This window comes from Xiphophorus maculatus, chromosome 13 (assembly GCF_002775205.1).
Source record: "Xiphophorus maculatus strain JP 163 A chromosome 13, X_maculatus-5.0-male, whole genome shotgun sequence".
NCBI classification, from domain to species: Eukaryota; Metazoa; Chordata; class Actinopteri; order Cyprinodontiformes; family Poeciliidae; genus Xiphophorus; species Xiphophorus maculatus.
The window spans coordinates 5559519-5584326 of record NC_036455.1 but is presented as its reverse complement, the minus strand read 5'-3'; the positions used below and the strand labels follow the sequence as shown (position 1 = coordinate 5584326).

The 24808-nt window shown below is 42.1% G+C and overlaps 1 protein-coding gene across 3 annotated transcripts; it reads left to right on the top strand.

Moving 5' to 3' along the window:
- The first annotated feature begins 3711 nt into the window (after positions 1–3711).
- LOC102236632 (protein PRRC2A-like) lies at positions 3712–24692 on the top strand. 3 transcript variants are annotated; one of them, XM_014474092.2, is made up of 18 exons: positions 3712–3825; positions 3933–4012; positions 9407–9558; positions 10463–10640; positions 11433–11529; positions 11606–11687; positions 12188–12331; positions 12433–12674; positions 12758–12846; positions 12932–13077; positions 14195–14297; positions 14421–14610; positions 15143–15235; positions 16032–16584; positions 17526–17782; positions 17869–18166; positions 18828–19044; positions 19281–24692. In XM_014474092.2, the coding sequence occupies exons 3-18, from the start codon at positions 9444–9446 to the stop codon at positions 22171–22173; spliced, it is 5697 nt and encodes a 1898-aa protein (XP_014329578.2). In that variant the 5' UTR covers positions 3712–3825; positions 3933–4012; positions 9407–9443; the 3' UTR covers positions 22174–24692. The 3 variants fall into 3 exon arrangements, with proteins under 3 accessions (XP_014329578.2, XP_023200282.1, XP_023200283.1); XM_023344514.1 differs by having other exon boundaries at positions 14195–14309; XM_023344515.1 differs by lacking the exon at positions 15143–15235 and having other exon boundaries at positions 3713–3825; positions 14195–14309.
- Positions 24693–24808: the final 116 nt, after the last annotated feature.

The following is a 24808-nucleotide window of genomic DNA, read 5'->3' as shown; positions in this document are numbered from 1 at the left end:
AACATTTTGATTTTTGCACCCAAAAAAGATCACAAAAACAATCGCAAAATTCTGGAGGGACTGAAAATATATTCAATATTATTTAATTTTAAGAATTCATTTATGTTTTTAATAGTTTAACGAGTTTTATCAATACATTCTGGCACAAACGGCCCTTTAAGAGCCCAAATGAGTTCAACACCCCTGCTCTAAAGGTACTATATTTGACAGCTTGGGAGGTTTGATACAAAGAAAGAAAGAGGTTCTATGTCAGCAGAATGAGCAAATTTGTGTGAACTAATGTAAAATATGCAAAATGGTCGTGAAAAATCCAGAGTCTTCTGCAGAAAACAGACATTCAGAGTAAAAAAACAACCTTTTTATAGCATAACTGAATTCTCTGCTATGTAAAGTCAGGTTTTTATGCTGTGTACTCGCTGTAAACCAGAGGACTTTATACATTTTCCAGTGATTTTGACTGTTCTGGGTTTGAGTTTCACATGATAGGAAAAAGCACAGAGAACAACTGTGAAATTAGATCCCACTCCTTTTTAATCTTTCCACAGTTTCCAGCCACTGCAGTGAAATCCTGTTTTTACCATGAAACAAAACTTTTATTTTTTAAATAGGCCTTATTGTTTTGGGATTTCATTACATGTAGCAGTCAGATATCTGGTATAGCTAACATATGAGGCAATTACTTTCTTTATGATTCATTTGAGTTCAGAAATTCTGTATTTTCTTCCCTCCATAAATTCATGCATGATTTTTTTTTCTTTTGTTTTATGTAATTATATAAAGTAATATAAATAGTCTTATGGGATAATGCACTTGTATATTTTTGTAATACCTTTTGTTGAGTTTGAGTGATTTAAAAACAGTTGCAATGTTGTTTTTTTTAATTATATTTGTATGTGAAAGAGATGAGTAAATATGACCTAATTATCATAAAATACTTTGAATTCACTAAGATTTTTCTAAAGTGGTCAAATGACAAAAACATCTAGTTTCTGTCTAAACACAAACTAATTCCCAGCAGTGGTTTATTTCTTTATGTTTTTCATCACAAGACACTTTAAATCCATCACTCTGCGCTGTTAGGAGACTGTTGCTGTTTGAACTTTGACCTTATGACTTCATAAATACAAATTCCCAACATGTTATTGTTTTGAGGGAATGCTGTTCAAATAAATAAAATCAGTTTGCTGATTATGTGTTATATTTATTTATGGAAAGTATTTAATCTGTAGACTTGAGTCTGATCCTGATTCCTATTACTGTTAAAATAAACACATAATTCTATGAGAAGTTTGATTGCAAGTTATATAATATTATAAAATCAATAATCTGTGTAAGAAGATAATTTTCTCTCCAACATTTAGATTTTTTCCGGCAAATAGCTACTGGAGAAAATGTAATTATTGCCATGGATAATAGTCAAGCATTGCTTGATTATATTTATTTCTGTATCAAAAAAATAGGTCAACTTAAAAATAGTGTAAGTCAGGAGTAATAACTTCTGCTGAAATGATAAAAAAAAATGTTTTTAAATATAGACACAATAACAAATACAGGTTGTAGCAGTTTATTCAAGGAGTAGTTATGATAATAAACATGATTCTTTTAAAAAATATATATATACAGCGCTGGAAAAAAAATTAAGAGACCACTGTAAAACGATCAGTTTCTCTGATTTTACTTTTATAGGTTTATATTTGAGTAAAATGAATATTGTTCTTTTATTCTATGAACAACTGACAACATGTCTCTGAAATTCCAAGCAAAAATTTAGTATTTATTAGCAGAAAATGAGAAATTGTCAAATAACCAAAAGATGCAGCACTTCCAGACCTTAAATAATGCAAAGAAAACAAGTTCATATTCATTTACGAACAACAGTACTAATGTTTTAACTTAGGAAAAGTTCAGAAATCAATATTTGGTGGAATAAGCAGGAGGTTTTCAATGTGGTTCAGTGCAGTGGCCTCTTAAGTTTTTACAGAGCTGTATGTCATTATGTCAGAAACTATGTTTTTATCCTTTTTATGCTATACTTTTATGTTTTTCATTTTAAATTCCTACCCAAAAAATAAACAAAATTATTGTTCTTCAAAAATTACAACAATCTTTCTATAGTAGATATTCATCAAAAAGTACAACTTGCCTTTTTTCAACGGTTATTTCATGTTAGCGGCTCTGAATTAGTTTTTGTTTGTTAAACTCACCTAAAAATTGACCCTTTAGATTATAAAAGTTGTAAACTCCTAGTATAAATACAGTTGAAAGCAGATATTTTCATACAGTATGAGAAAGACACATTTTTATTTCTGACATAACATTAGAAGCATTACTTATAGTTTTGTACCAGAAGTAATGAGAAAAAAAGACCATGATATTGCTCAACCGGTCCAAATTACTTTTCAGATTAAAGTAAATTTTCTTTTAGTTTGAATATCAAGAGGCGGTAGAAATACAAAATACATGTTAACTAAGGTCCAGATTCAGGCTTTGGGGAGTTATCATGTTATTTTCTGGTGTTGGTCCACTGAGTTTTGTTAAATCAAAAGCCATTGCAGTCATCCACTAGGAAATGTAAAATTTTTTTTTCCTGCCCAGCTTTAAAGGGAAACTGGTTTAGGATTTGGCACCTGCCCACACAGTCCAATCATACTAATACTTTAATAACCAGGAGATTACTGTGATGGAACTGGTCTAATCTCAACTTTTTAGAGAGTTTATGGAGTAATTTGAGAGGAAGACGAGTTGAAAGCTGATTTTACAGCAACCTGGGCTTCCTGTCACAGGCTGATCTCCTCCAGCTGTTTATTCACTTTTAGTAAAGTTAATAAATGTTTACATCCTTGCAAATAGCCTGTTTTTGTTCACAGATACAAGCACATTTTTTATTATTCTGCTCAGCTGCACATTTCTTTGAATTAGTGTGTTTTTTAAACAATGGCATTTTTTATTACGCTGTAATTTTGCCCTTACTGTACATTCTTTTCTTACTTTATGATATCTCCCCACTAAGTGACAATAAAAGTTATTTTTATTCTATTTTTAAGTAGGTCAACATTTCAGAATATATATTTTTGATTATTATGATTTGCATTTGGTCTTATGTAGGTTGCTGATTTTCAGCGAAATGGAACATTGATTTTTTTTTAATAGAATTTCATTTCATCAAAACAAAATGATAAATTCAGTGTATCAAATCAGTGTTTTTCAGTTGAATTTGTAAAACAATAAACCTTTAGATTATATTAAAATTTCCTACATTTTTTCTTTTACATATCAAGTTGTAGTAATTTTCAAAAATTGTGTGTATGGAGCATCTTTGATGCCCTTAAATCCCAGTTTTGGCTGTCAGATGCTTTGGGAACTGCCTGATAACACTGTTGCTCTACATGCAATAGCACTCCCTATGGAAAAACGCGCATTTTTTTTATTGTAGTTATTTATTCTTTTGTCGTACTTGGAACGTTTTCTATTTTTAAAATCTATAACCCACATCGATCAAATGAACTGATCTAATTTTAAAGTCCTCCAAAGCAGCACTTGATGGTATCAAAAAACAAGACGGGATACATAACAGCTTTTTGTATTGTTTCGAAATATATATACTCTTCTTGAATGAAGTACTTTTCCCTCCCAATTTTTATTTTTCAAATAATATTAATAATTGTGACATTTGTCGTTTCTGTTGAGGGTCCCAAACGGCTCCCATCGCACGAAATTCACCCAGTAGCCGTTGACGGCTCTTTAGGTGACGGATTGAGTCCAGAATCAACAATTTTCTTTTCCCGTTTTCGTTTATTTTTTTAGGGGGGGAAAAGGAACAAGAAAGTAAGCCGAACACCTCCTGTTATCTTGTGCAGCATCGATCTAATCAAAGTTGGAAGCAGTTGTTGCAAAGACGTTTTCTTTCCGTGTGTCTCTGCGTGTCTTTGCAGGAGGTTAGAAAGCTACACCGTAGCATCGAAGCTAAGCTTATTCTGCGATACATCCTCGAGACAAGTCGGGACAAGACCAGGTCAGTGGATGGACGTTTCCAACACGCTATTAACTCTTCGGTTACATTAATCTGAACCCGAGTATGTCCTTGTTACCCCTGATGGTTAGCTAAAACGACGTTCTGTAGAGAAGCGGTGATATTTTTGTGTCTTTATTGTTGTTGTTAGCCAACGGTCAAGTAGCATAGCTTGGGAGTTTGATTTGCAATGGACGCGTTGGCTGTTCAACTGGGGGATGTTTTGCTTGTTTTATGCTACATATGAGATGTTTAAGTTGTTTCTGGTGTGATTGGGTGTTAAGGATCAAAAACTACACACCAGATGTTACCGGATAAACGATAGCTTGGTTTGATGCTACTCGTAGGTTGGGCTAGCCTACCCTTCTGCTATAGCATACACTGCCATCACTCGAATTAACATGTTGTATAACTTATTTCTAAACTTAAGTAGATTTATATCCCTACGTTGCTTGTATTTTTAATGATTTCAGCTGGTGAGTTGTGTTTACAGTGGTAGTTTTCAACCGTCCTACGTTAACGGCTCTAGGCCGTTCTCCTCCGCCATTTTGTTTTGTCCGCTAATAAAATCGTTTGTTCTGCTTCATCTCTGTTGCCATCTGTGAATGAGCGCCGTGAACGCGTCCGGGTGTAACGTGAGCGTGTGCTGGGATCGAGCGGGTCGTTTTTGGGGAGTAGTGGACGTCTCGGAGCTGCTGTAGGTGTTGAAATGTGTTATGAAACAACGCAGCTCCCCTCCTCCCCAAAGAGAACAGAGAGGGCCTGTGTGTAAAGGCAGCTAACCATAATTAGCTACAAGATACATTTATTTTTCACCATCATACTTCAGTGCAGGGCTGCAGGTGGACGTGTTGTAGCTGTGGAGTGATTTTTCTCTCTCTCCTCAAAGATCATTCCCACCCATGGTTGCCTGGAGCTTAGCAGGCCCTCTTTGTACGTTTGGTCCCCTGTTAATCCCCGTACAACACGTAGTTCACCAGCCATCCCACGACCTAATTTTCTAATCTCATCTGGCTACTGAGGCACGCTGGAGTGCTGCTGTTCTATGATTATAATGTAAAACCATCAGTTAGGATGTGAATCTATATTTGTTTGTCTTGTATCAGACAGATAGTAATGCACCAATCAAATCAGATATTCAGTTTTCCTTTGATCAGCAATGATTTCTTTGTGCTTGATTGTTAAAAGCATCAGAATTGAAAATTAAGCACAGCGACAAACATAATGTTCTGTGGTAACAAAATCAGACAAAGGTTAGGGATATTTTTGATGAATAAATTAAATTGATCTTGTAATGATTTTATTTTGCTTTGGGTTCAAAATTGCTTACCTTTATTGTAGACTGTAATGGAAATGTTTTTCTTTCCAGAAACAAATGAAGCCTGGTGGGCCACCAGGCTTTATTTGTACCCCCACCAAGCTAAGCATTCCTTATTTTTTTATGTTTGCATTTTTTAAGACTTTATAGTTGGTGTTCAGATATTAGTCTTCCAATTACACATAATTAACAATTGATATTTCAAAAGAATTGCTGTCAACTTTAAACATTTTTCAACTCAAAACACATCAGTACACTGGATGAATGACTGAGGGAAACCCTGCTTTATGATCAGTGTTTGGTGCATTCAACTGTTGAGTTAAAATTAAAATTACACAAATTACTTTTTATTGGTTATAGGCCTTAAAAAACTATTTTCAGTTAGTAGGTCAGGGCAGCTCTGGGTCGTTTGCTTCCTGTTTGAGTCTCCTAGTCTCAGGTAGAGTTGGGCGATGTGGAGTTATTAGATTGTGAAAAGAGCTACACAATATATTCAGTCATTGTCGTCATTGTGAGTTCAGTGTGGGCAGTATCACAATTGGATGCTGTATTGTTGATGAACCTCCGGTGTCTTCAGTGGTTTTACCTTGTGTAGGTTCTTTGTGAACAGAAACAGTGGGCATAATTATGATCATAGAGGACAGAGGCTGAGAAAATCTGATTTAAACGCTTTCTACGTACAACAATATCATTACTATACCGTATTCCCTTGACATTATGCATTCATATTTATGAAGAATTAATATGTAGGTGGCCAGCCAAAATGGAGAGGTCATAATATTGTCTACAGGGCAGAATCTGTGTATTTCTTTTCTATCCTCTTAATCTGACTCATCAGTTTTATTTAATCTTTTAGCTTCATAAAAGGGTGGAAATTAATTAATTTAACTCTAATAAATGTAGCACGTTATCACATCAGTGTGCTCCACATGCTCTTATTAGTCCTGATTTTATTTTATATATTGTTTTGCTGTTAGTCTTTATATTAAACTAGTAAAAACAAATAAATTGCTCCTGGATGTACTGCTTTGGCAGTACCTGTCGAAAAAATGGTGACCATTTCTTCCCATTTGTTGGATATTTAACTGTAAAAACATTTAGTTTGGCATACTGAAAAGATGCAGCCTCTGCTGTTTGAGTTAACTATTTCACATATTAGGAGGGGATTGTAACTATCATGTATTATGCCAGATTACTTTGTTATAATTACACAAACCATCAGTTCACGTCTGGTGAAATCACATACACTGGTACCTTAGCTATAGTTTGGTTGCAGAGTGCAGGTATGTTTCTTATGTCAAATATGAACTTTGTGAAGGGAGATCTATAGCAGCTGAATGAGTCTGTCAGTATAAAGAAAACTCCTATTTATTTTTGCTCATCTGCAGTGATCGATGGTTCCAGAGTGAGCACTTTGATAGTTCACACCTCACATTAGAGTTGTGTCTTTAGGTAGAAAACATTGGAATAAAAATAACTAATGTAGTTCTTAAAGATTCAATGTTTTTTTTTGTTTGTTTGTTTTGGAAACCTTTTTCTTTTCTTTTTTTACCCAGCATATGTTGACTAACATGCTGGGATGGTTAGTGATAGACTTGTGCTCCAGTTTACCTCTGACCATCATCTCAAGCTCCACTCAGTAGCATAACTTTGTATGCTTTATATGCTGAAAACTCTTGAATTTGTTTTCATCCCAGCATGGGTAGCAGTTTTACCCAACATTATTCTTACAATAATATTTTAATTTTGCCAGTGTGTCTTTTTTTTCTGCCTGGCAGTAATCTCAACATAACAGTCTTAACATATGTTGAAAGCTTGATTGATTTGGGCACCGTAATTCCAACAAAGTGTCTTCCACTGATTATTTTCAATATGCTGCATTGTGTTTTTTTAATTGGTACCCTGTGTACATTAAAATTAATCTTTTTGTAGGTGCTTGTGTCACTTCCTAACTGAAATAAACTGGTAGGGTTAAAAACAACGACCTTTGTCAGAGGTATGAATATTTCTGAACATAATTGTATATCACATGATTTATTATTTTAATAAACCTTTTAATCTTTCTTTACTTAAGTTGGTTTACGAAACACCTTTTTGGTGTTTCTGAAGCCATATTTTAGATCGGAAGAGCTTTCTGTTTTAATTTTTATCACTCATGTTATTCATTATAATAAAGTATTACACCTCCTACTTTTGTCTTTTTTTGGCTTTAAAGCTCATCATGGGCAATCAGTACAGGTTAGAATTGTTTTACACTTTTCAGAATAAGTAATGAAGACCCAATTAGAGCGTAATGGACGCTGTTCAGCATCGATGTTTAAAGCAGTCGGACGAGGTTAGAGCAGCAGCTGAATCCTGCCGGAGTGGACAGATGTCCATGCTGGGTGTTTTTTATTGATGATGCTCATCAAACGGAGTTTAATCTGAGCGCTCGCTGGCCGCCATGAACTCGTCTCCTGACCAGGGGAGGAAAGAACTTGCAACGTGTTGCCATAGTAACCTGGATCCTGCGTTTCGGTCTCTTCAGACTTTTGCCAATAATGAACACGGCGCTGCATTGAGCCCGTTCTACCACAATGCTGAAACCGACCTGCAGGCAATTAGTGCCGTTATGATGATGATGTGAAATATTTGTGATGTGTTCAAAGGGTCGTGCAGTTTAGTTTGTCACTGCAGATATATTTATTAAAAATAAAAATGCCATTGCTAACGGCTTTACCAACTTGACCAGCACTTTTTGCTGCAGATCTGATAAGTTCTCCCTTTTTATCAGGCTTGACATTAAAATATATTCACAATGATACAGTAATGTCTGCCTTTTTAACATGTTGTTTTAAAATATTAATGTGTTCTGAGTGAAATCCACTGAAATGTTAGTAATTAAGACTGATGCTCAGGAATCATACACTGGAGATGGGCTTAATTTCAAATAAGTTACAGCATTCATTTCTTACATTATTGTATTACATAATTTCTCAAAAAAATTAGATATAGAAAATTGCCTTAATGAAAATGTGTTTAATATTGGTGACGGGTAATTATTGTATTGTTTATCCTTAAATAAATCCAGATTACTTTTTTTTGCTGTTTTCTCCTTTGTTGTTTTCATGAAAGCATTATTAAATATATAAAAAATGGAAATAGGATTAAATGCAGTTATTGTGTGATAAAAGTCACACTTCTTTATGGTGCCCTGAAGAAGTGTTTTTAAAATGTTTTTATTGTTGTAAAAGAGTCACAGTCACACAGTTACCTAAAAACACTGCAGATAAGTGTTAAATATGCATTTGTTTTATCATTATCACAATAAATAACACCAAATATTGTGATTAAAATGTTAGGTGCATATCGCTCTTCCCTGTTTAATACCTGCTTAAAGTGTTTTAGTTTTCCGAAAAGAAAATTATTGGAGCAAATCTACAGAATACAACTGTGAATAAGTAATTTTATTTGTACAAAAATTACATTTTCCACCTTAGATTACGGTTAAATAGGTGTACCTTTATATATTTTAATTTATTAGTCTTCATAGTTTCTGGTTTTTACCTACAAATACCTTCACATCATTAATGGTTATTTGTTGTGCTAAGATAATCTAAATATTTTCATTTGTAAAGATGAAGTGTGATTTATTGTTAAGTATTATTTAAAAACAATAACAAATTAAAAAATGTTACAGAAAAGTTAGCCTTTTGCTATTCTCTTTGTAGTTTAGTTTTGCCAAAATAATCATCTGGTTTAAACTGGGAAGCACATTGTTCCATTTCACCGATTAGGCTGTTACTATTATGCAAAAATTTAATTACTTTGAAAAATGTTGGATTCTGGTATTTTTACATATGCAAGTGAGAAAAAAAAACACAGAGATGAAATTGCATTTATTCCACTAGATGAATAGATTAGTCTTTAAAAGTGTGATGCATTTATAAAGCCAGCAAACCTCAAACAAACGATCAGATTTTATGCTCTGACTTTTCAGACGTTGCCTGTCATTTTCGACTCTCACAGACTTTCTCTCTCTGTTTCCTGAGCATCCCTGGTGTCGGGTCGCTCACCGTCTCTCCCTCTTTGTGCCCCAGTCTCAGGGCTCACCATACTCAATGAGCGGACAGCGCAATGTCAGAGCGCTCTGGGCAAACTGCAAAGGGGAAGGAAGGCAAAACCAAGTATGCGTCTCTCAACTTGTTTGATACATACAAAGGAAAGAGCCTTGAAACACAAAAGCCTGTTGGTGAGTATTTGCATTCTGTCGCCTTGTTTACACATCAAAGAGAAATCTTTTTTGAAGGATCTATTTTTAGTTCTCTACAGACGACCTGCTCATTCATGCTTCAGGTCTGTCTTGATTTCTGCTGCAACCTTGATGCACAACTTTGTTCAGTCTCTCATTGATCTTGTACCCACCTTTGAACTTACTGTCTTTGTTTTGCAGCAATAGTTACGGCTCAAAATACTAGGGGTGCACAGATTTTTAGATCTTCTGATTTCCTTAATTTTGGGAGATTGATGATTGGCCGATACTTAGATGTGAAACCGATCTTATCTACCTCAGCAAAGGTTTAAAAATCGACCACTGTCCTCTTCTGCTGTACAGTGAGAGAGGTTTGACTGACAGCTCAGGTTTGAACATTTGCAGTTAACAATATTCACCCCACTTTTGCTCTGTTTTGCGACATTTCAGACAAAAAAAAATTATAGACCAAAATCGGAATCAGCAGGTCAGGCTTTTTACAGATTGGTAATCTGCGATAGGCCAGAAAACTGCAATCGGTGCACCCTTACAAAATACGAGAAGGTTGTGTTGTAAATTATAAAGAGCATAAACTGACACAAATGTAACTTGTTCTCATTTCCCAGGTTATATTTTATTCAGGGGTTTGCCATTAGACTTCCAGGAACACACATCGCTCGTGTGTCATCGTGGTGTCTGAATTTAGAAACTCATGTCTAAGAATTGTTACTCTACATCCCACCAAGCCTGTAACCTTAGTTCTTCTTCACCTGAGTTGCATATTCAACAGAGCTGGCAGCAAACTTGATCCCTGTCATTTGCCCAGTCTGTACGCTGAGTAGATACGGCAGGCGTCACGTTTCAATGATCCGTCTGTGCTCATGGCCCTCTGTCCCCTCGCCAGTTCCCCCCCGCCATGGCCTGCAGTCTCTTGGTAAAGTTGCCTCCGCGCGGCGCATGCCACCACCTGCCAACCTGCCCAGTCTGAAGGCGGAGAACAAAGGCAACGACCCCAACGTCTCGCTCGTTCCCAAAGACGGCACAGGATGGGCAAGCAAACAGGAACCAGCAGACCCAAAGAGGTAAAGTGGGAATATTTGTCCGTATTTAATTTAATTTAATTTATTTACTTTTTATTTAAAGTTTTTATGTAATTGAACATTGACAATTCCCCCTATTCATGGAATAAACAAATATACCTGGAATTGTGAAAGCAAAAAATACATCAACAGAAAAATAAATTGAAATTAATAAGAAAAAAAAGCACAGCACACCTATATGTACAACTTTGAAGCAAAAAGATTCTTGATAAATATTCAGGACATAATTTTCTAAGTATTACAGCAACAAAAAAGATGCAGCACTTTCAGACCTCAAATAATGCAAAGAAAACAAGTTGATTTCATTTAGAAACAACAAAACTAATGTTTTAACTCAGGAAAACGTTCAGAAATCAACATTTGGTGGAAAAACCAGGAGGTTTTAATGGGGTTCAGTGCAGTGGACTCTTAGTTTTTTACAGATCTGTCTATGTGTTGAATTCTCTGTTTCTATTCAGTTGTTATTGGGGGTTTCAGATCTTTCTAGTTCACGATGACCAGGTTCGTTTTCCAATAAAATATGTATGATTTATCTTAATTATATGATTTAACATAGTCTCCAATAAGTAAAACAGAGAATTTGAGCCTTCATCTCCAAAATGTTCTCCTCCTCTGACTTAATGTCCCTTCAGTGAGTTTGGATATCAGGACAATGTGTGTAAGATTTCCTACTTTTCCATGTTTTCTCTAACAAAACTTGTTGGTTGTCTGAGACTCGTTGGGCTCAGATGTGACTCGTTTTGCAATTGTTTTTTTTGTTTTTTTTGTCAACAGTACCGATGCATTGTCAGCACCGCAGCCGGAATCGCAGCAGCCTGTGGCTTCACAGATAGCTGCACCGACCCGCCCGAGAACCCCACCAATTTCAGAGGTAAGACGCACATCCTGCTACAAATATAAAACAAAAACACACAAGCCTCATGTTGGTGTGTTTGTGCTCTCCTCAGGCTCTGGCCCCACCTTCAACACAGGCCGTAGGGGCAAGGTCGTGGGCACAGGCCAGCGTTACACATGGAACACAAGGGGATGGTGAGTCCAGATTTAAGTGCTTCCTGTTTCCTCCACGTTCTCTTTGTTGCCACCAAGTGTCCTTAGGTCTGTCACAATAAGCAATAAATCAGTTAATCATATGATAGATTAAAACAAACTCAATGATTTCCATTTGTGTGATTTATCATTTTTCTTTTTTCGTTCTCGCTACCAAAAACTGGACGATAAAAGTCTCCAGTCTGGTGCTTTGGGCTCAACTAGCCGCTTTGTTTACAGAGGCTTCATAATTCACTTTACGTGTTTCTGTTTTCTTTATTTATTTTGGATATTTAAAATGTCTTCCAGTTTCTGTGTTAAATGTTAGTTAGAATTTAAAGTTTATTTATCTTTTAGAATGTTTTGATACATATTTATGACATTACTGTTATGTTAGTTGAAAATGGTCTCAAAACTATATTATCAGTTATCACAATAACTTCTGGAGCAACATATGGTCCAGTGGTGACAGGTCTAAGTGTCCTTCCTCACCCGGTTTGCAGGTGGAAAGGGATCAAACCTACCGTCGCCGTTCTCTCGCGAGGAATTTCCCACCCTGCAGTCGGCTGGCGACCAGGACAAAGCTGGCAGAGAACCGGCCACTGCAGATCAGTGGTATGGGCCCGGACCAAGCCTCCGCCCCCAGAGTGAGCGCTCACCGCAACGCCTGCTTCAATGCTGTCTCCATGCCGGTGTTCTCCCACGTCTAACCGACTCTTTGTGGTTTTGTTTTTGTCGTTGTTGTCAGACGTTACAAGTTGGCGGGACGGTGGGGGCCGAGCCTTGGCGCCCACCCTGCCTGGGGAGGGGGCAGCGGAGGGGGGCACAGGTGGAGCGCTGGTGATGGATGGGGCAGCTGGGGTCCCCCATCCAAACCCCCAGATCCAAGGGCCACCTAGGAATCCCCCTGCAGGCAGCCCCGCCTTGCCCTTGCCCCAGCCCCCCGTGGGGCCCGGGTTTCCTCCATTTCGAGGGATCATGCCACCCTTCGTACGTTTTCTTTTTTACTACCGCCATCTTATAGAAAAACAAAAAGAGTTTAACCAGGGTTTTTAATGTTTATTTGTTTGTAGATGTATCCCCCCTATCTCCCGTTCCCGGGCCCCTATGGCCCTCAGGGGCCCTACAGGTACCCGCCACCTGGGGAGGGGCCACCTCCAAGGTGGGTATCCAAATACTTTCTGTTTAACTTGTTGGAATCAGTTATTCCAGCGTTTTGATAGTTTTTTCTTTCTCTCTTCTTCCAGGTTCTCTCGTGGACAGGGGCCTGACAGCAGGGCCCAGGGCGGCCCTCGGGATTCAGGGGAAATGGTGAAACGCCCCTCCATCTTGAAGCAGGACGACCTGAAGGAGCTGGATGAACTGGATCACGACGGAGACGATGGCTGGGCAGGTACGGAAAAAGAGGTTCTGTTGCTGCTCTTAAACAAATCAGATAAATGTTGTCGAGATAAAATGGTGCCACGGTTTTCATATTTTCTCTAGAATTAGTGCTTCTTTCTTATAAATGTTTAAGAAACAAGTGTCAGTGAAATTTAATGAATTGAAATGCATCATGGCTGCATTTTACCAGTTTTATTACATTATGGGTTGTAGAAATGTGTTTAATAAATTATTTACTCTTCAGCATGAAAAATCTGTTCTTTCTGCTTTGCAAAAGTGTTTTATCGTTGGAGCGTCTTTACATTTTGTAGCGATAAATCCACTAATTTCAGTATTTTTACTGGGATTTTATATGACCAACACTAAGGGATGGATAGTCAGGGACTTTGTTTACTATTTACTCTTAAACCTACCAGCTGCTTTCAGCAGCAACTAATTTGCAAATAGAGCCCACCTGTGTGTAATTTAATCTCAGTATAAATCCAGCTGTTCTGTGGAGGCTCCAGAGGTTTGTTAGAGAACAAGAGTGAATGAACAGCTTCACCAAGACCAAGGGACTCCTCTTGAGATGTTTTAAAAATAAATATGTACAATTTTCCGTCTCTAGATTTGAAGGCTGGTAGAGACATACTGGAAAAGTTGCAGCAAAATGAATGCCACACTTCTCAGATTTTTAGTTGTAAAGCATTTAGAAAAAAATCCATAATTTTCCTTCCACTTTGCATATATATATATATATATATATATACAGAAACTAGTGAAGTTTTGTGTTAAAATGTGGAAAAGTTTCAAGGAATGTGGATATTTTTCCAAGACGCCACGACGACCTAGAGCAGCTCTATTTCGTTTTAGTTTCCAGTCCCATTAAATTCCCTTCTAAAGCATCGCAGTGGAAAACATCCTTATTTATGCCAGTAAATAATTAAGGAGTCGATGGGATAGTGATAGTGAATGAGTTTGATGCTTTTGTGAATATCACATTTCTTGCTTATCAAAGCAGAGTGGTTCATGTGGCTAAAAACACTTGGGGTAAAAAGAGAGGCAGGGAATCAAATTGATCTGAGTGATGAACGCTGAGTGAACGCTGCGTACAGAAACGACGCTGAAGCTGCTTCCTGTCTGAACAGGGGCGAATGAGGAGATTGATTACTCCGCCAAGCTGAAATTCAGTGACGATGAAGCTGATGAAGAGGGAGACGAAGACAAAAGGGAGAGCAAGAATGACTCGCGGTACGTGAACAAGTAGGTCTATTTGTTCACGAGGTTTGATGCACAGAGTTAAAATACTGAATGGAAACACAGTATACAGGGTTTTACTGTGGTTTAGTTTGAGTGTTTGACTTTCCTCCTCAGTGAGCAGCAGAGGTCCCAGGACGCTCCCACTGCAAACTCTCACTCCCGAGCCTCGGACAGCGGCGGGGAAAGTCGCCACACGCCTCCCTCGAACGCTGACGGAGCCCCACAGCCCCCCTCCAGCAAGCCAGGATGGGCCGAGGAGGGAAGCAGCGGCTGGGGAAACCAGGGGGCGCCTTCCAGCTATCAGGTGGGAAATCAGACCGCAGCAACCAGTTACTCTGCAAGGCACTGCTAAATCTGGAAATGTAGAACACTGTAAAAACAAAAAAGTCACACAATCTTACCAAGTATTCTTGGTTTAGTTTCCAGTACATTTGAAATAATACAAAACTAACATATAAATAACTTCTCAGCAAGAAACAGGAGCATGTTTTAAGTGAATAATTCCTTAATATTGATGAAAAAGTTCCAGTTCCACTGGCAGGTTATTTCATCTCTAACATGGAAAATATTTCATTATAATTTTGTTAATAATATTTTTTGCTCTTAGAAAGAAACTGCCTCCTCCAAAAATATTGCAGCGGTATCAAAACCAGCTTTGGGTATCGGCATGAAGTTTGAAATTTTAACATCGTCACCGAACACCCTAGTTATTGATCCTTATCGATGAGAACCGATCAGGGCCCCAGTCTGATGCCTGTGATTGGACCTGGACCTCCCTGCTGTTTGCATGCTGCTGTCAGTGCAGATTATGGCTAACCGTGTCTGCCTGTATACAGGGGCGCAGGCCTGGATTGGGTGGCCCCCGGGAGCAGCCCTCCCCCCCACCTGGGCCGCTCCTCGGACCAGGGCCCTACTCCTTTTATCGACAGGTAGACGTTTGAACAGGGCCTCATAGATCAGCCATTTCTGCCATGAACTCATCCACCGCCTGCAGAGTGTATGGTTCAGCCATCTTTGCAGATGTATCTCAGTAAATTAGAAGATCACAGCAGGTTCAGTAATTTAATTCCAAGGAAGGAGATTCAAAACACACAGTTATCTATTTCAAGTCTTTGTGTTAATGAAAGCACAGAATTCAGTTTCCCATAAATGTAAAATATTAAATGTATGCCAATAAAAATGGATATTTAATGCAAAAATTTTGCACATTTGGACCTTGATTTCCAAACAAAATTCGAAACTTCCTTTCATCTGAAAAGATTAATTTGGATGTATGAGTTCTTCCCTCCACTCAACTTTCCATTACGATGCTTTTGATAAAGCTACGTGAAAAGCTAGCTTCTTTAGCAATGCCCGATTGAAGCTTATGCAGCAGGAACACAGAAAACACTGTGCATCCTGTAAAAAACAATCCCTTTTTAATCCATATTATGTACCACAGAAACTGAATTTAGTTTTTTTATTAAAAATTAACAGAAATAAATGCTTGAAATATATATAGCGTGTGATGAATCTTGAGTTTCAAATTTTGAATTAAATCACTCCAGTACGTCTTTGATAATGTAATTTAATGAGATGCACCTGTTTTAGTTTTAAATCCACTCTTTTGTTCTTTAGTTTTGTCTCTGTTTGAGATTCATTCATTGGACATTTTATGACACATTCCAGCTGAGTCATCTTCAGGACTTCATCGTTGCACATTAAAACCTTTTTGTAACTCTGCAGGACCGGCCGCACGGTCAGGGTTCGCCCCTCGGCCCGGGAAAACCCGCCGCTGCCGCCGCCCAGCTCCAGCCAGCAACAGCGGGTCCGGCCGCCTCCTCTCAGCCCGGCCTGCTGGTCCACGGCTCCCAGGGAGACGACGAAGACGAGACCTGGCGTCAGCGCCGGCAGCAGTCCTCCTCTGAGATCTCTGCGGCCGTTGAGCGAGCCCGTCGCCGACGTGAGGAGGAGGAACGCAGGATGGAGGAGGAGCGACGGGCCGCCTGCGCCGAGAAGCTGAAGAGGCTCGACGAGAAGCAGCAGCAGCAGCAGGGCAGCGGCCCGGCAGCCGCCGCCGGCAGCAGCAAGACCCCCGGCCTCGACAGGAACTCTACCGCTGCTACGGCCGGCAGCCCCAGTCCGTCGATTTCAGCGTCCTCCCCGAATATCAGCCAGCCGGCCTCCCCCTGCGTGGACCCCGAAGAGCCTCCGGTGCTGGCAGCCCAGTCCGGGTCCGGCTCTGGAGCGAGCGACCGCCGGCGAGCCAGCAGCAACAGCAGCTACGACTCGACTGCAGGTCAGCGTCACACTCATGAGGGTCTCCACTCATCGTTAACAAGTTTTGTGTGTCTAAAATTAAAGCTGCACCACTCTTGGTCAAAAAGGACCAGGAGGAAGATCTTAGCACTGTCAATAATGCTCGCATACGTGCTTCCTACATGTGCTAATGGTGGAGAAACCGTTCCAGGAAAACTGTTTATCTGCTGTGATTGGTGGTCACGCTAACTAACCTTAGCATTCATGGCAGGCTAGCTTTCAGGAAGGAGCTGTACAATAGCAGAGATAGAGTACAGTGTGACTGTCTCCTTCACAAGAGTGATTTACAGCGCTAGAGCCCTCGTCCTGGCTGTGATTGGTTGATAATTTTAACAATTATAAAACACTTATAAAGCTCCATAATACAGCTTCTAGGCCATAAAATGTCTGAAAAGTAATGTACTTTTTTTTTCTAGCATGACTTTCTGTCAGGCAAAAGTTTGAGTCGTACACAGACCTTTTCATTAGGTTTTGTGACTCGAGGCAGTGAGGCTACTGCTAACTAGCTGCTAACAAACCCTTGCTAGTATTTTTGTGTTTATCATGAATTAAGTGCAAATTTATCACTCATTGGCTAGACGATATTCGTCTTTGCCATTGTGCTGAAAGCTTCACATTATTTGGTTAAAGCTGTGAAGCTCCATATTCGTTGTGAAAAACGCAGAGCTGCTGCTAAGAGCCACAAACAGACATCAGAAATTTAAGTTTTTGCAGTGCTTGATTTGTAACGCAGCATGTTCCCCCAACCATTCCCTACATTACTAGTTCTTTTTCAGTCTTACATTTTATTCATGATGGCATTAATAAGGTTTTAAAAAGTCTTAAATTTGACTTCTTGAAACCTGCAGTCACCCTGAATTAGCAAAGTCCTGTGTGGTTCATCCAGGGAAGCTTTAACTACTGTTGTCCACCGGTATGCAGATGTCCAGCAGTGTCCCCAGCCAGCTGTGTCCCAGCCACAGCAGCCCACTCTGGATGTCCCTCCGTCAGTGGAGAGTAAGGAAGAGTCCGCAGGCAGTCCTCACGTCCGTGCAGGAAGTGGCAGTGAAAGAGGCGTCGAGCCGGTGAAGATGGAGAGTTCTGGTGTAGGAGTGGGCCGTCAAGCCGGCGGTCCTCCTGGCCAGGGTTACTCCAAGTACCAGAAGTCTCTACCGCCTCGCTTTCAGAGGCAGCAGCAGGTCAGGGCTTGCCTTTGCTACATTTTTTAAATTGATGCTCACACTGGATGTCCGAAGGGTCTAATATATCTGCTTTTCTTGTGCAGGAGCAGCTTCTGAAGCAGCAGCAGCAGTGGCAGCAGCAGCAGCACAGTCAGGCTTCCCAGAGTCAGCTGTCCCCCCAGCCCCAGGCGCCTCAGGGTCCGTCCCCAGGCTCCACCCCCCAGCCGGGCCCAGGGCCAAAGCAGGGCGGACCCCTCTATCAGCCAGGCAGCATGGTGCGACCTCCACCTCTGCCCATGAATTTTGATCCTCGCTGGATTATGATGCCCTACATGGACCCTCGCGTGATGCAAGGTCGCCCTCCTCCCATGGAATATTATTCAGCTGGCATGCACCCGTCTGGTGAGTTGATGCAAGATCACAAAAAAACTCAACTATGAAACTCTGGCTGCATCTAATGACTGTATTAGTAATCGATTATTCTGATTATTAATCGAGTAGTCGGACAAAAAAACTGACACATTCACCAGATGATTTATTTAACTGCTTAAGCTTATTTCATGAACTATTAGAAATGCATAAGAAAATGCAAATAAACAAATAATTCCCTTTTTAAAACAACTTAAATAAGCATTTTATTGCCTAAAATCAATACAATAACAGCATTTGTTTAGTGTCTGCTTGATCATCATGTGTGTGAATTACGCATCTGCAGCTAGTGAGATACTCTTTCTGCTTGACTTGATCTAAATCATAAGAATAATCTAATGATTTTTTGTATAATACCTGCGTAGCAAAAAGTGCTTAATAAGAAACTTTTTATGCATTTTTACAGACTTTGAACAGGCAAAGCTAAACTTACACCACTAATTACTGCTCTGAGGGTATTCTCAGAAAATGGCATAGAACCTCAGTTCTCTAGTTAATTATTTCATTACCAAATTAGTTGATTATTTAAATAATCCATTTATCACAATTAATTGTTACAGTGAAAACAACTTTTGTAAATTAACATGCTGATTGTAAACTATATTTTTAGGAAAAAATTATTTCACTATTGCAGGGCTTATTGGTCGTGAACGATCCGATTCAGGAGGCTCTGGTTCAGAACCTTTCGACAGGCAGCAGCAGCATCCTGGCCACCCTCACCGTGGGACCCCCCCTATAGACCCAAAGCTGGCCTGGGGGCCGGAGGTGTTCCCTGGAGGAGCGGATAACCGCGGCCTGACGTCTCCGTTGAGACAGAAGCAGGAGGAGGAGGATGTGGGGAAAGGGCCCAGGTATTCATATTTGATGTTTCTGAACGTTTGGTTTTAATTTATTTAATTTAAGTTATTTATTTTTTTTATTTATTTGGTGTGTTTTCACACCCGGTAGTCCAGTAGATGCCGTTCGATTGAGGACCAAAATTGCAACACTTGTTGCTTTTACACTGCTCTGTGTTAAACAAACCAAAACCTTTGAAAAACCCGTTCACACCCTCGTCTAGGGTTTTAACTTGTGTTTCTCTCTGTAGAAGTGACACTCCTCCACACCGCCTGCGCGACGGAGGACTGGGACCAGTTCAGCAGCCCAGCTCATCATCTGGGACCTCCAGTCAAACTCCTCCTCCTCCCGTTGGTGTGCAAGTTGGCAGCCAGGGAGGCACACACCACCCTCATCACTACATCGGAGGGCGGGGCAACTACAGCAACTTCCCCGACCAGGGTGCAAGGATGCCTCCCCACCCGCAGCAGAGGCAGGGCGAAAGAGGCAACCAGCCCCACGGCTTCACCCATCCAGATGACGGGCCTTCTCGAGGGCCTCAGCAGGTGCAGATATGGGGAGCCCCACATTCTCATTACGACCGTAACGGCCGTGCAGACCTCCCCACCGTGGAGGGCAGCGCTCATCTTCCCCACCACCACAGCCACCACCATCAACAGCCTCAGTTCCCCCTGAACCCCCACAAAGTAGAAAACAGTCGTGACAGGGGTGGCGAGGCTCCCGCCAAGAAGACGGACTCTTCTCCACCTCTTCACCAGCCATCCCTGTCATCCTCATGCTCCTCTTCCTCCTCCTCTGCCAGGGAGGATGGGAAGGCGGCCCAGCATCACCCGCCACCTCTGAGGGAGGGTGAGGCTGTTGTAGGCGAGAGAGGCAGCAACAGTCACATGAAACCAGACAAACCAGGCCCCACGTTTCTGGCCCATTCCAACCAAAACCCTCTTCAGCATGGCGGTCATAATCAGACTCAGCAGCATCCTCACTCTAAATCAAACCAAAGAGGAGGGCGCGAGCATAAAACGGAGACGCAGTGGGGCCCACGGCCTGGAAGCAACAGCATGGGCGGGGGATCCTCCCACGGCAGGAGGGGTAATAATGCAGGAGGAGGAAGAGGAGAGGACCCCTCCAGTACTCCATCAGACCACAAACCCTCCAACCAGACAGGAGGCAGCAACCCCAACAAGAGGGCTGGTCCAATCAAGAAGCCTCTGCTGAAGGAAATAAAGAGGGAAGGAGTGGAGGTTGATGGAGGAGACAAACCAGGCAAGGAGAAAGAGCAAGATGGCGGCCAACCCGCCTCCATGAAGCAGGACGCCTCCTCTATGCCCCAGAATGCCTCGACTGCAACAAAAGAGGAGCAGAATCATACAGCTAAAGCCAGGAGTGGAGGGAAAGAACGGGCCTCTGGAGGTGGAGGAGGGTCCGGCAGAGGGTCCAAGGAAGTAGACTCATTGTCTTCTGGGTTTCCCTCCAGGAGGGAGAGAGACCGCTCCTTCGAAAGAGGCGGAATGCCTGCGAAAGGGGGCAGACCCAGTCGGGGACGAGGAGGAGAGTTCTACCGCGGTGGCCGTGGTTACCGGGGTACGTACACTGCCAGTGCTGGACCAGCTGGCGGCGGTCGTGGTAGGATGGGAGCGAGGAGTGGGAGAGACTACCGCTCCTCTACTGGGGGCGGCCACCACCAAGAAGCCAAGGGTGATGGATCTGGTGTTCGGCACGGCCAGGACCGGTCTCAGCATAACCCGGCGAGAGCGAGGAATCGCAGCGAGACCCGCAGCGAGGGCTCAGAGTATGAAGAAATACCCAAGAGGAGGAGGGAGCGAGGTTCGGAAACGGGCAGCGAGAGTGGGGGCAGTGACCTCGGTCACTCTGACAAGGAAGAACACCAGAAACCCAACTCCAAGAACTGTTCAGGGAACGCCGGAGCCACGGGGAATGTCTCTTCAGTGGCACCCAGAGTTTCTCAGGCTCGCGTGTTCACCCCCAGGGGGGTTCCCTCTAGAAGGGGCCGGGGTGGAGGCGGCGGAGGGGGAAACATGTACAGGGGCAGTGGCACCGTTGGAGGGCCTGTTGGGGGTCACCGGGTCGGACCTGGCTCAGGTTCTTACGCCGGGTCATCAAAGTCTGCCACTTCAGGCCGGAAACAGCAAGGTCCACCTCTGACCTCTGGACCCAAAGATCTGGGTCGAGGGGGGGGTGCAGGAGAAAAGAAGGACAAGGTGGTAGATGGAGGTCAGAATCAAGGGGTCAACCCGCCTCCGCCATCTTTACCTGCCACGACGCCTCCTGCTGTGGCGTCCGCTGAGAACGGAGGAGTGATCATCCAACAAGCTGCAACCAATCCCGCCCCGAACTCAAACGCCCCCCCACATCCTGCGAACCGGGGCCACCCTCCCGGTGGGTTCGACCGACCCCCAAGGCGACGCCGTCATGGCCGCTCTCAACACCAGCAGGACAAGCCTCCCCGCTTCCGCAGATTGAAGGAGCGAGAGAATGCCGCGCGCATCAACGGCGGTGTCGGCGTCATCGGCGGCGGCAGACCTTCGTCTCCTTCCCTGAATTCGGTTCAGGACAGTAATGGAGGTCCGGTGGTTGCCCCCGTCGCAGGAAATGCCCCGAACCACGGCTCCACTCTGAGCACCAACAACAACAACAACAGCGGGCAGCCCAACAACACAAACAACCATCACCACTACAACCAGAGCAACTCTGCCCCAGCCCACGCCCAACACCACCACAACCACGGAGCCAAGTCTCCGGACTTCACCAACCAGAACTCGGACCAGGCCAACGAGGAGTGGGAAACCGCCTCCGAGAGCAGCGACTTCACCGAGTTCAGAGACAGGGACGCCGGAGGGGGGAAGTCCTACGTCTCCCATCATCACCACCACCCGGGTAGAGGCGGCGGCGGCGGTCTGGTGGATCGAGATATGGCCGGTAAAGAGCCTTCTGCGAATAAACGAAGCTTCTCCAGCCAGCGTCCCGGGATGGAGCGACAGAACAGGAGGGTCAGCGCCGGAGGAGGCGGAGGGAGAGGCCCTCGCGGCCCCCCGGGCGGTGGCGGCTCCGGTGCTCCAGCCAACGGAGGTGGCAACCGTGGGGAGAAACGTGGCAACTGGCCATCGCCCAAAAATAGGAAGTGATGGAGTATTAAGATGTTTTGTTAGACGAGCCCACACACCCACCCTTCCATCTTAACCCCTTCTGATTGTTATTTCATGGCTTATCTGTTGACACCCCTCACACATTAGTGGATCGTGCCGTTTTATGGAGATGGTATTCATACTCACTTCAGCTGTTCCTTTTACATCCTGCGTACCGTCCGTTTTTGTAGCACTGTCTCTTTGTTTGGTCTTGCTCTCCTTTAGTTCATGGACCCCCTTTGTTTTGTTTTTAACCGCCCTTTAACAAACACTGAGAAGCATGTGGCTGTATCGCTAAGCTATACAAGCACCAACACGGCAGAATTAAAATGTTTGCTTAGAAACCCTGAACATGTTTGGATTGGGTTAATTTTTCTATTTATGTGTTCAGTTTCCACCACACTCTGACCTTGGATGGGACTCGGGTAGCACAGGTCTGCATTGGTTCCCTCATGGAGGCAGAAAACTTGTTTTTAATCTCTTCAGACCATAAAGGGTTGAGGTTTCTGGTGGCTTTTGTTGCATTTTTAGTTGGATTTCAGCCCCACACATGAACATAGTTCTGTAAAGCAGGTTATTAAATTACTTCCCTGCTCACATTTTCCCCCTAATTCCTCCATGAAAAGATTGTCTGGTCTCTCCTCGGTGCTCACCACCACCTGCATTGATTTGTCGTTAGTATAAGTGTTTTTGTTCCTTGTTCAGATACATGGTGTGAATTTTATTTTTGCTCTAAATTGTTAACCTGCTCTGACATTTCAGTAGTTATTAGTTGCTCATTTATTTTTATTTTTCTCTCTGTAGGATTTCTTTTTCTGGCCTCACCGTAGCATAATCCTTCCCTGCAGAAATCCCACAGGCTGCAAAAATCCCCAACTGAATATAGTTTGACCAGATGTGTTTGTGACGACTGTACTGATAGCATGATGGCTTTATTTTAACAACCATTATTTCCTCAGTGATCGGCGTTTTTGTGTGTGGGTTTTTGTTGGGTTTTTTTCCAATATAATCAATTCTGACAGGAGAGGGGAAAAAAATCCTTCATCTAAACGCCAGACTAGATGGTTAATGCAAATGTTTATTCTTCAGTAGATAATCGTATATGTTCGAATAAGCACTCCTTGTAGTATTTTTGTTTCATTTTCTTTATTCTTTCTTTTTTGTTTTGTGGTAACATGTTCGGGGATGTTACAGGACAGGTTTCGCCGTCCGGCCCCACAGAACAGAGCCAGTGTTGTACTTTTTTAAACCAATCCTCCCCTCTTTTCTCCGCTTACTGCCGCCATGCAGAGATCCGTCGCTCCTCGAAGGACTCGACGTCTGAGGGAGGAAAGCGATTTCTCACCCGGCACACATGCAGACGGGGCGGGCCGTTAACCGGGACAATGCCGAACATGTGCAGTTCACACGGTCCGTGGGATTTTTACTTACAACAACAACAAAAATGGTGACCTGGAGTGATGTAGGATTACACTCGTAAAAAGTGTTTGTTTTTTTTATTTTTATCACACGTAGGAGACGTAAAGCAGCTTATAACAGCATCCAAAGTGAACTAAAACGATTTCCTCATTTGCATCCATTCTGTCACTGCTGTAAGTTGGGGCTCTTGTTTGTTTACTGACAATAGTTTTGAAGATTGTCTCTGGGATGTTGTGAGTAGGGCATTTGATGAACTGTGTGTGTTTGTGTGTGTGTGTGTGTGTGAGCGCGCGCCCGTGTGCATGGGTCGGTGTGTGTTTTCTGGTGTTAATAACTCGGGGAAGGGGGGGGGCAGGGACTGGAGGGGTTAAAGCGAACGGCAAGCGCATTTTCTGCCTTGTTTGCCCCCCCCCCACCTCCCTCTCCTCTCCACATGTGATTTAACAGCTATAAATCTTCTTAAATACATCCACATGTATACATTCAGCCGTGTGTATATGTTCAGCATCCTAATAAAGACTCTCTGCAGTGGAGAATTCTCACTTTCTTTCCTGTAATTTAAAGCACCGGTTCTCCAGCAGGCGAGTGAAGTTGGACGTTTTTATTTTTCACTCTGAATTCTTCTTAGCATGAAAACACCGCTGGGTGCTGCTTGCATTGCCTGTTACTGGTTTATACATTGATAGCTGTACACTTAACACTGGCTCCAAGAGTCTCTCATCCCTCCTTCAACGTTGACGTGCACATTAATGTATGTACCCATGTTAAAAAGATGAACACCAGTCGTGTGTCTCGGCGAAAGATCTCTCAAAGATTGTATTATGTTTCCAGACATACTGAGGTACACCGAGTGGTTCAAGCTGTTTTTAGCATTTATGGTTTTTAGTATAAAAAAAAAACAAAAAAAGGAGCCGTAATATACACACATGTATGTATATTGGTATGTATCTAAGTTTTGTCTACCCCAACTTACATTCCCACAAACAAATGTTGCAATTTTTAGTTCAAGGGAGCAATGTACAAGCAGAGAAGTGTCTTATTATAATAAAGTTATACAGAGAAGGCAAAAGTTAAATAAACTACTTTTGATTTAATGGAAAATAATTGCAAGTCTCGTTATTGAAACGATGTTTTCTCTGCAGCCGCATTAAGACTGGACGTCTGGGTTCAGGTGACAAAATCTACAGACAAGCATCTCTATGTAGATCTATTTAAA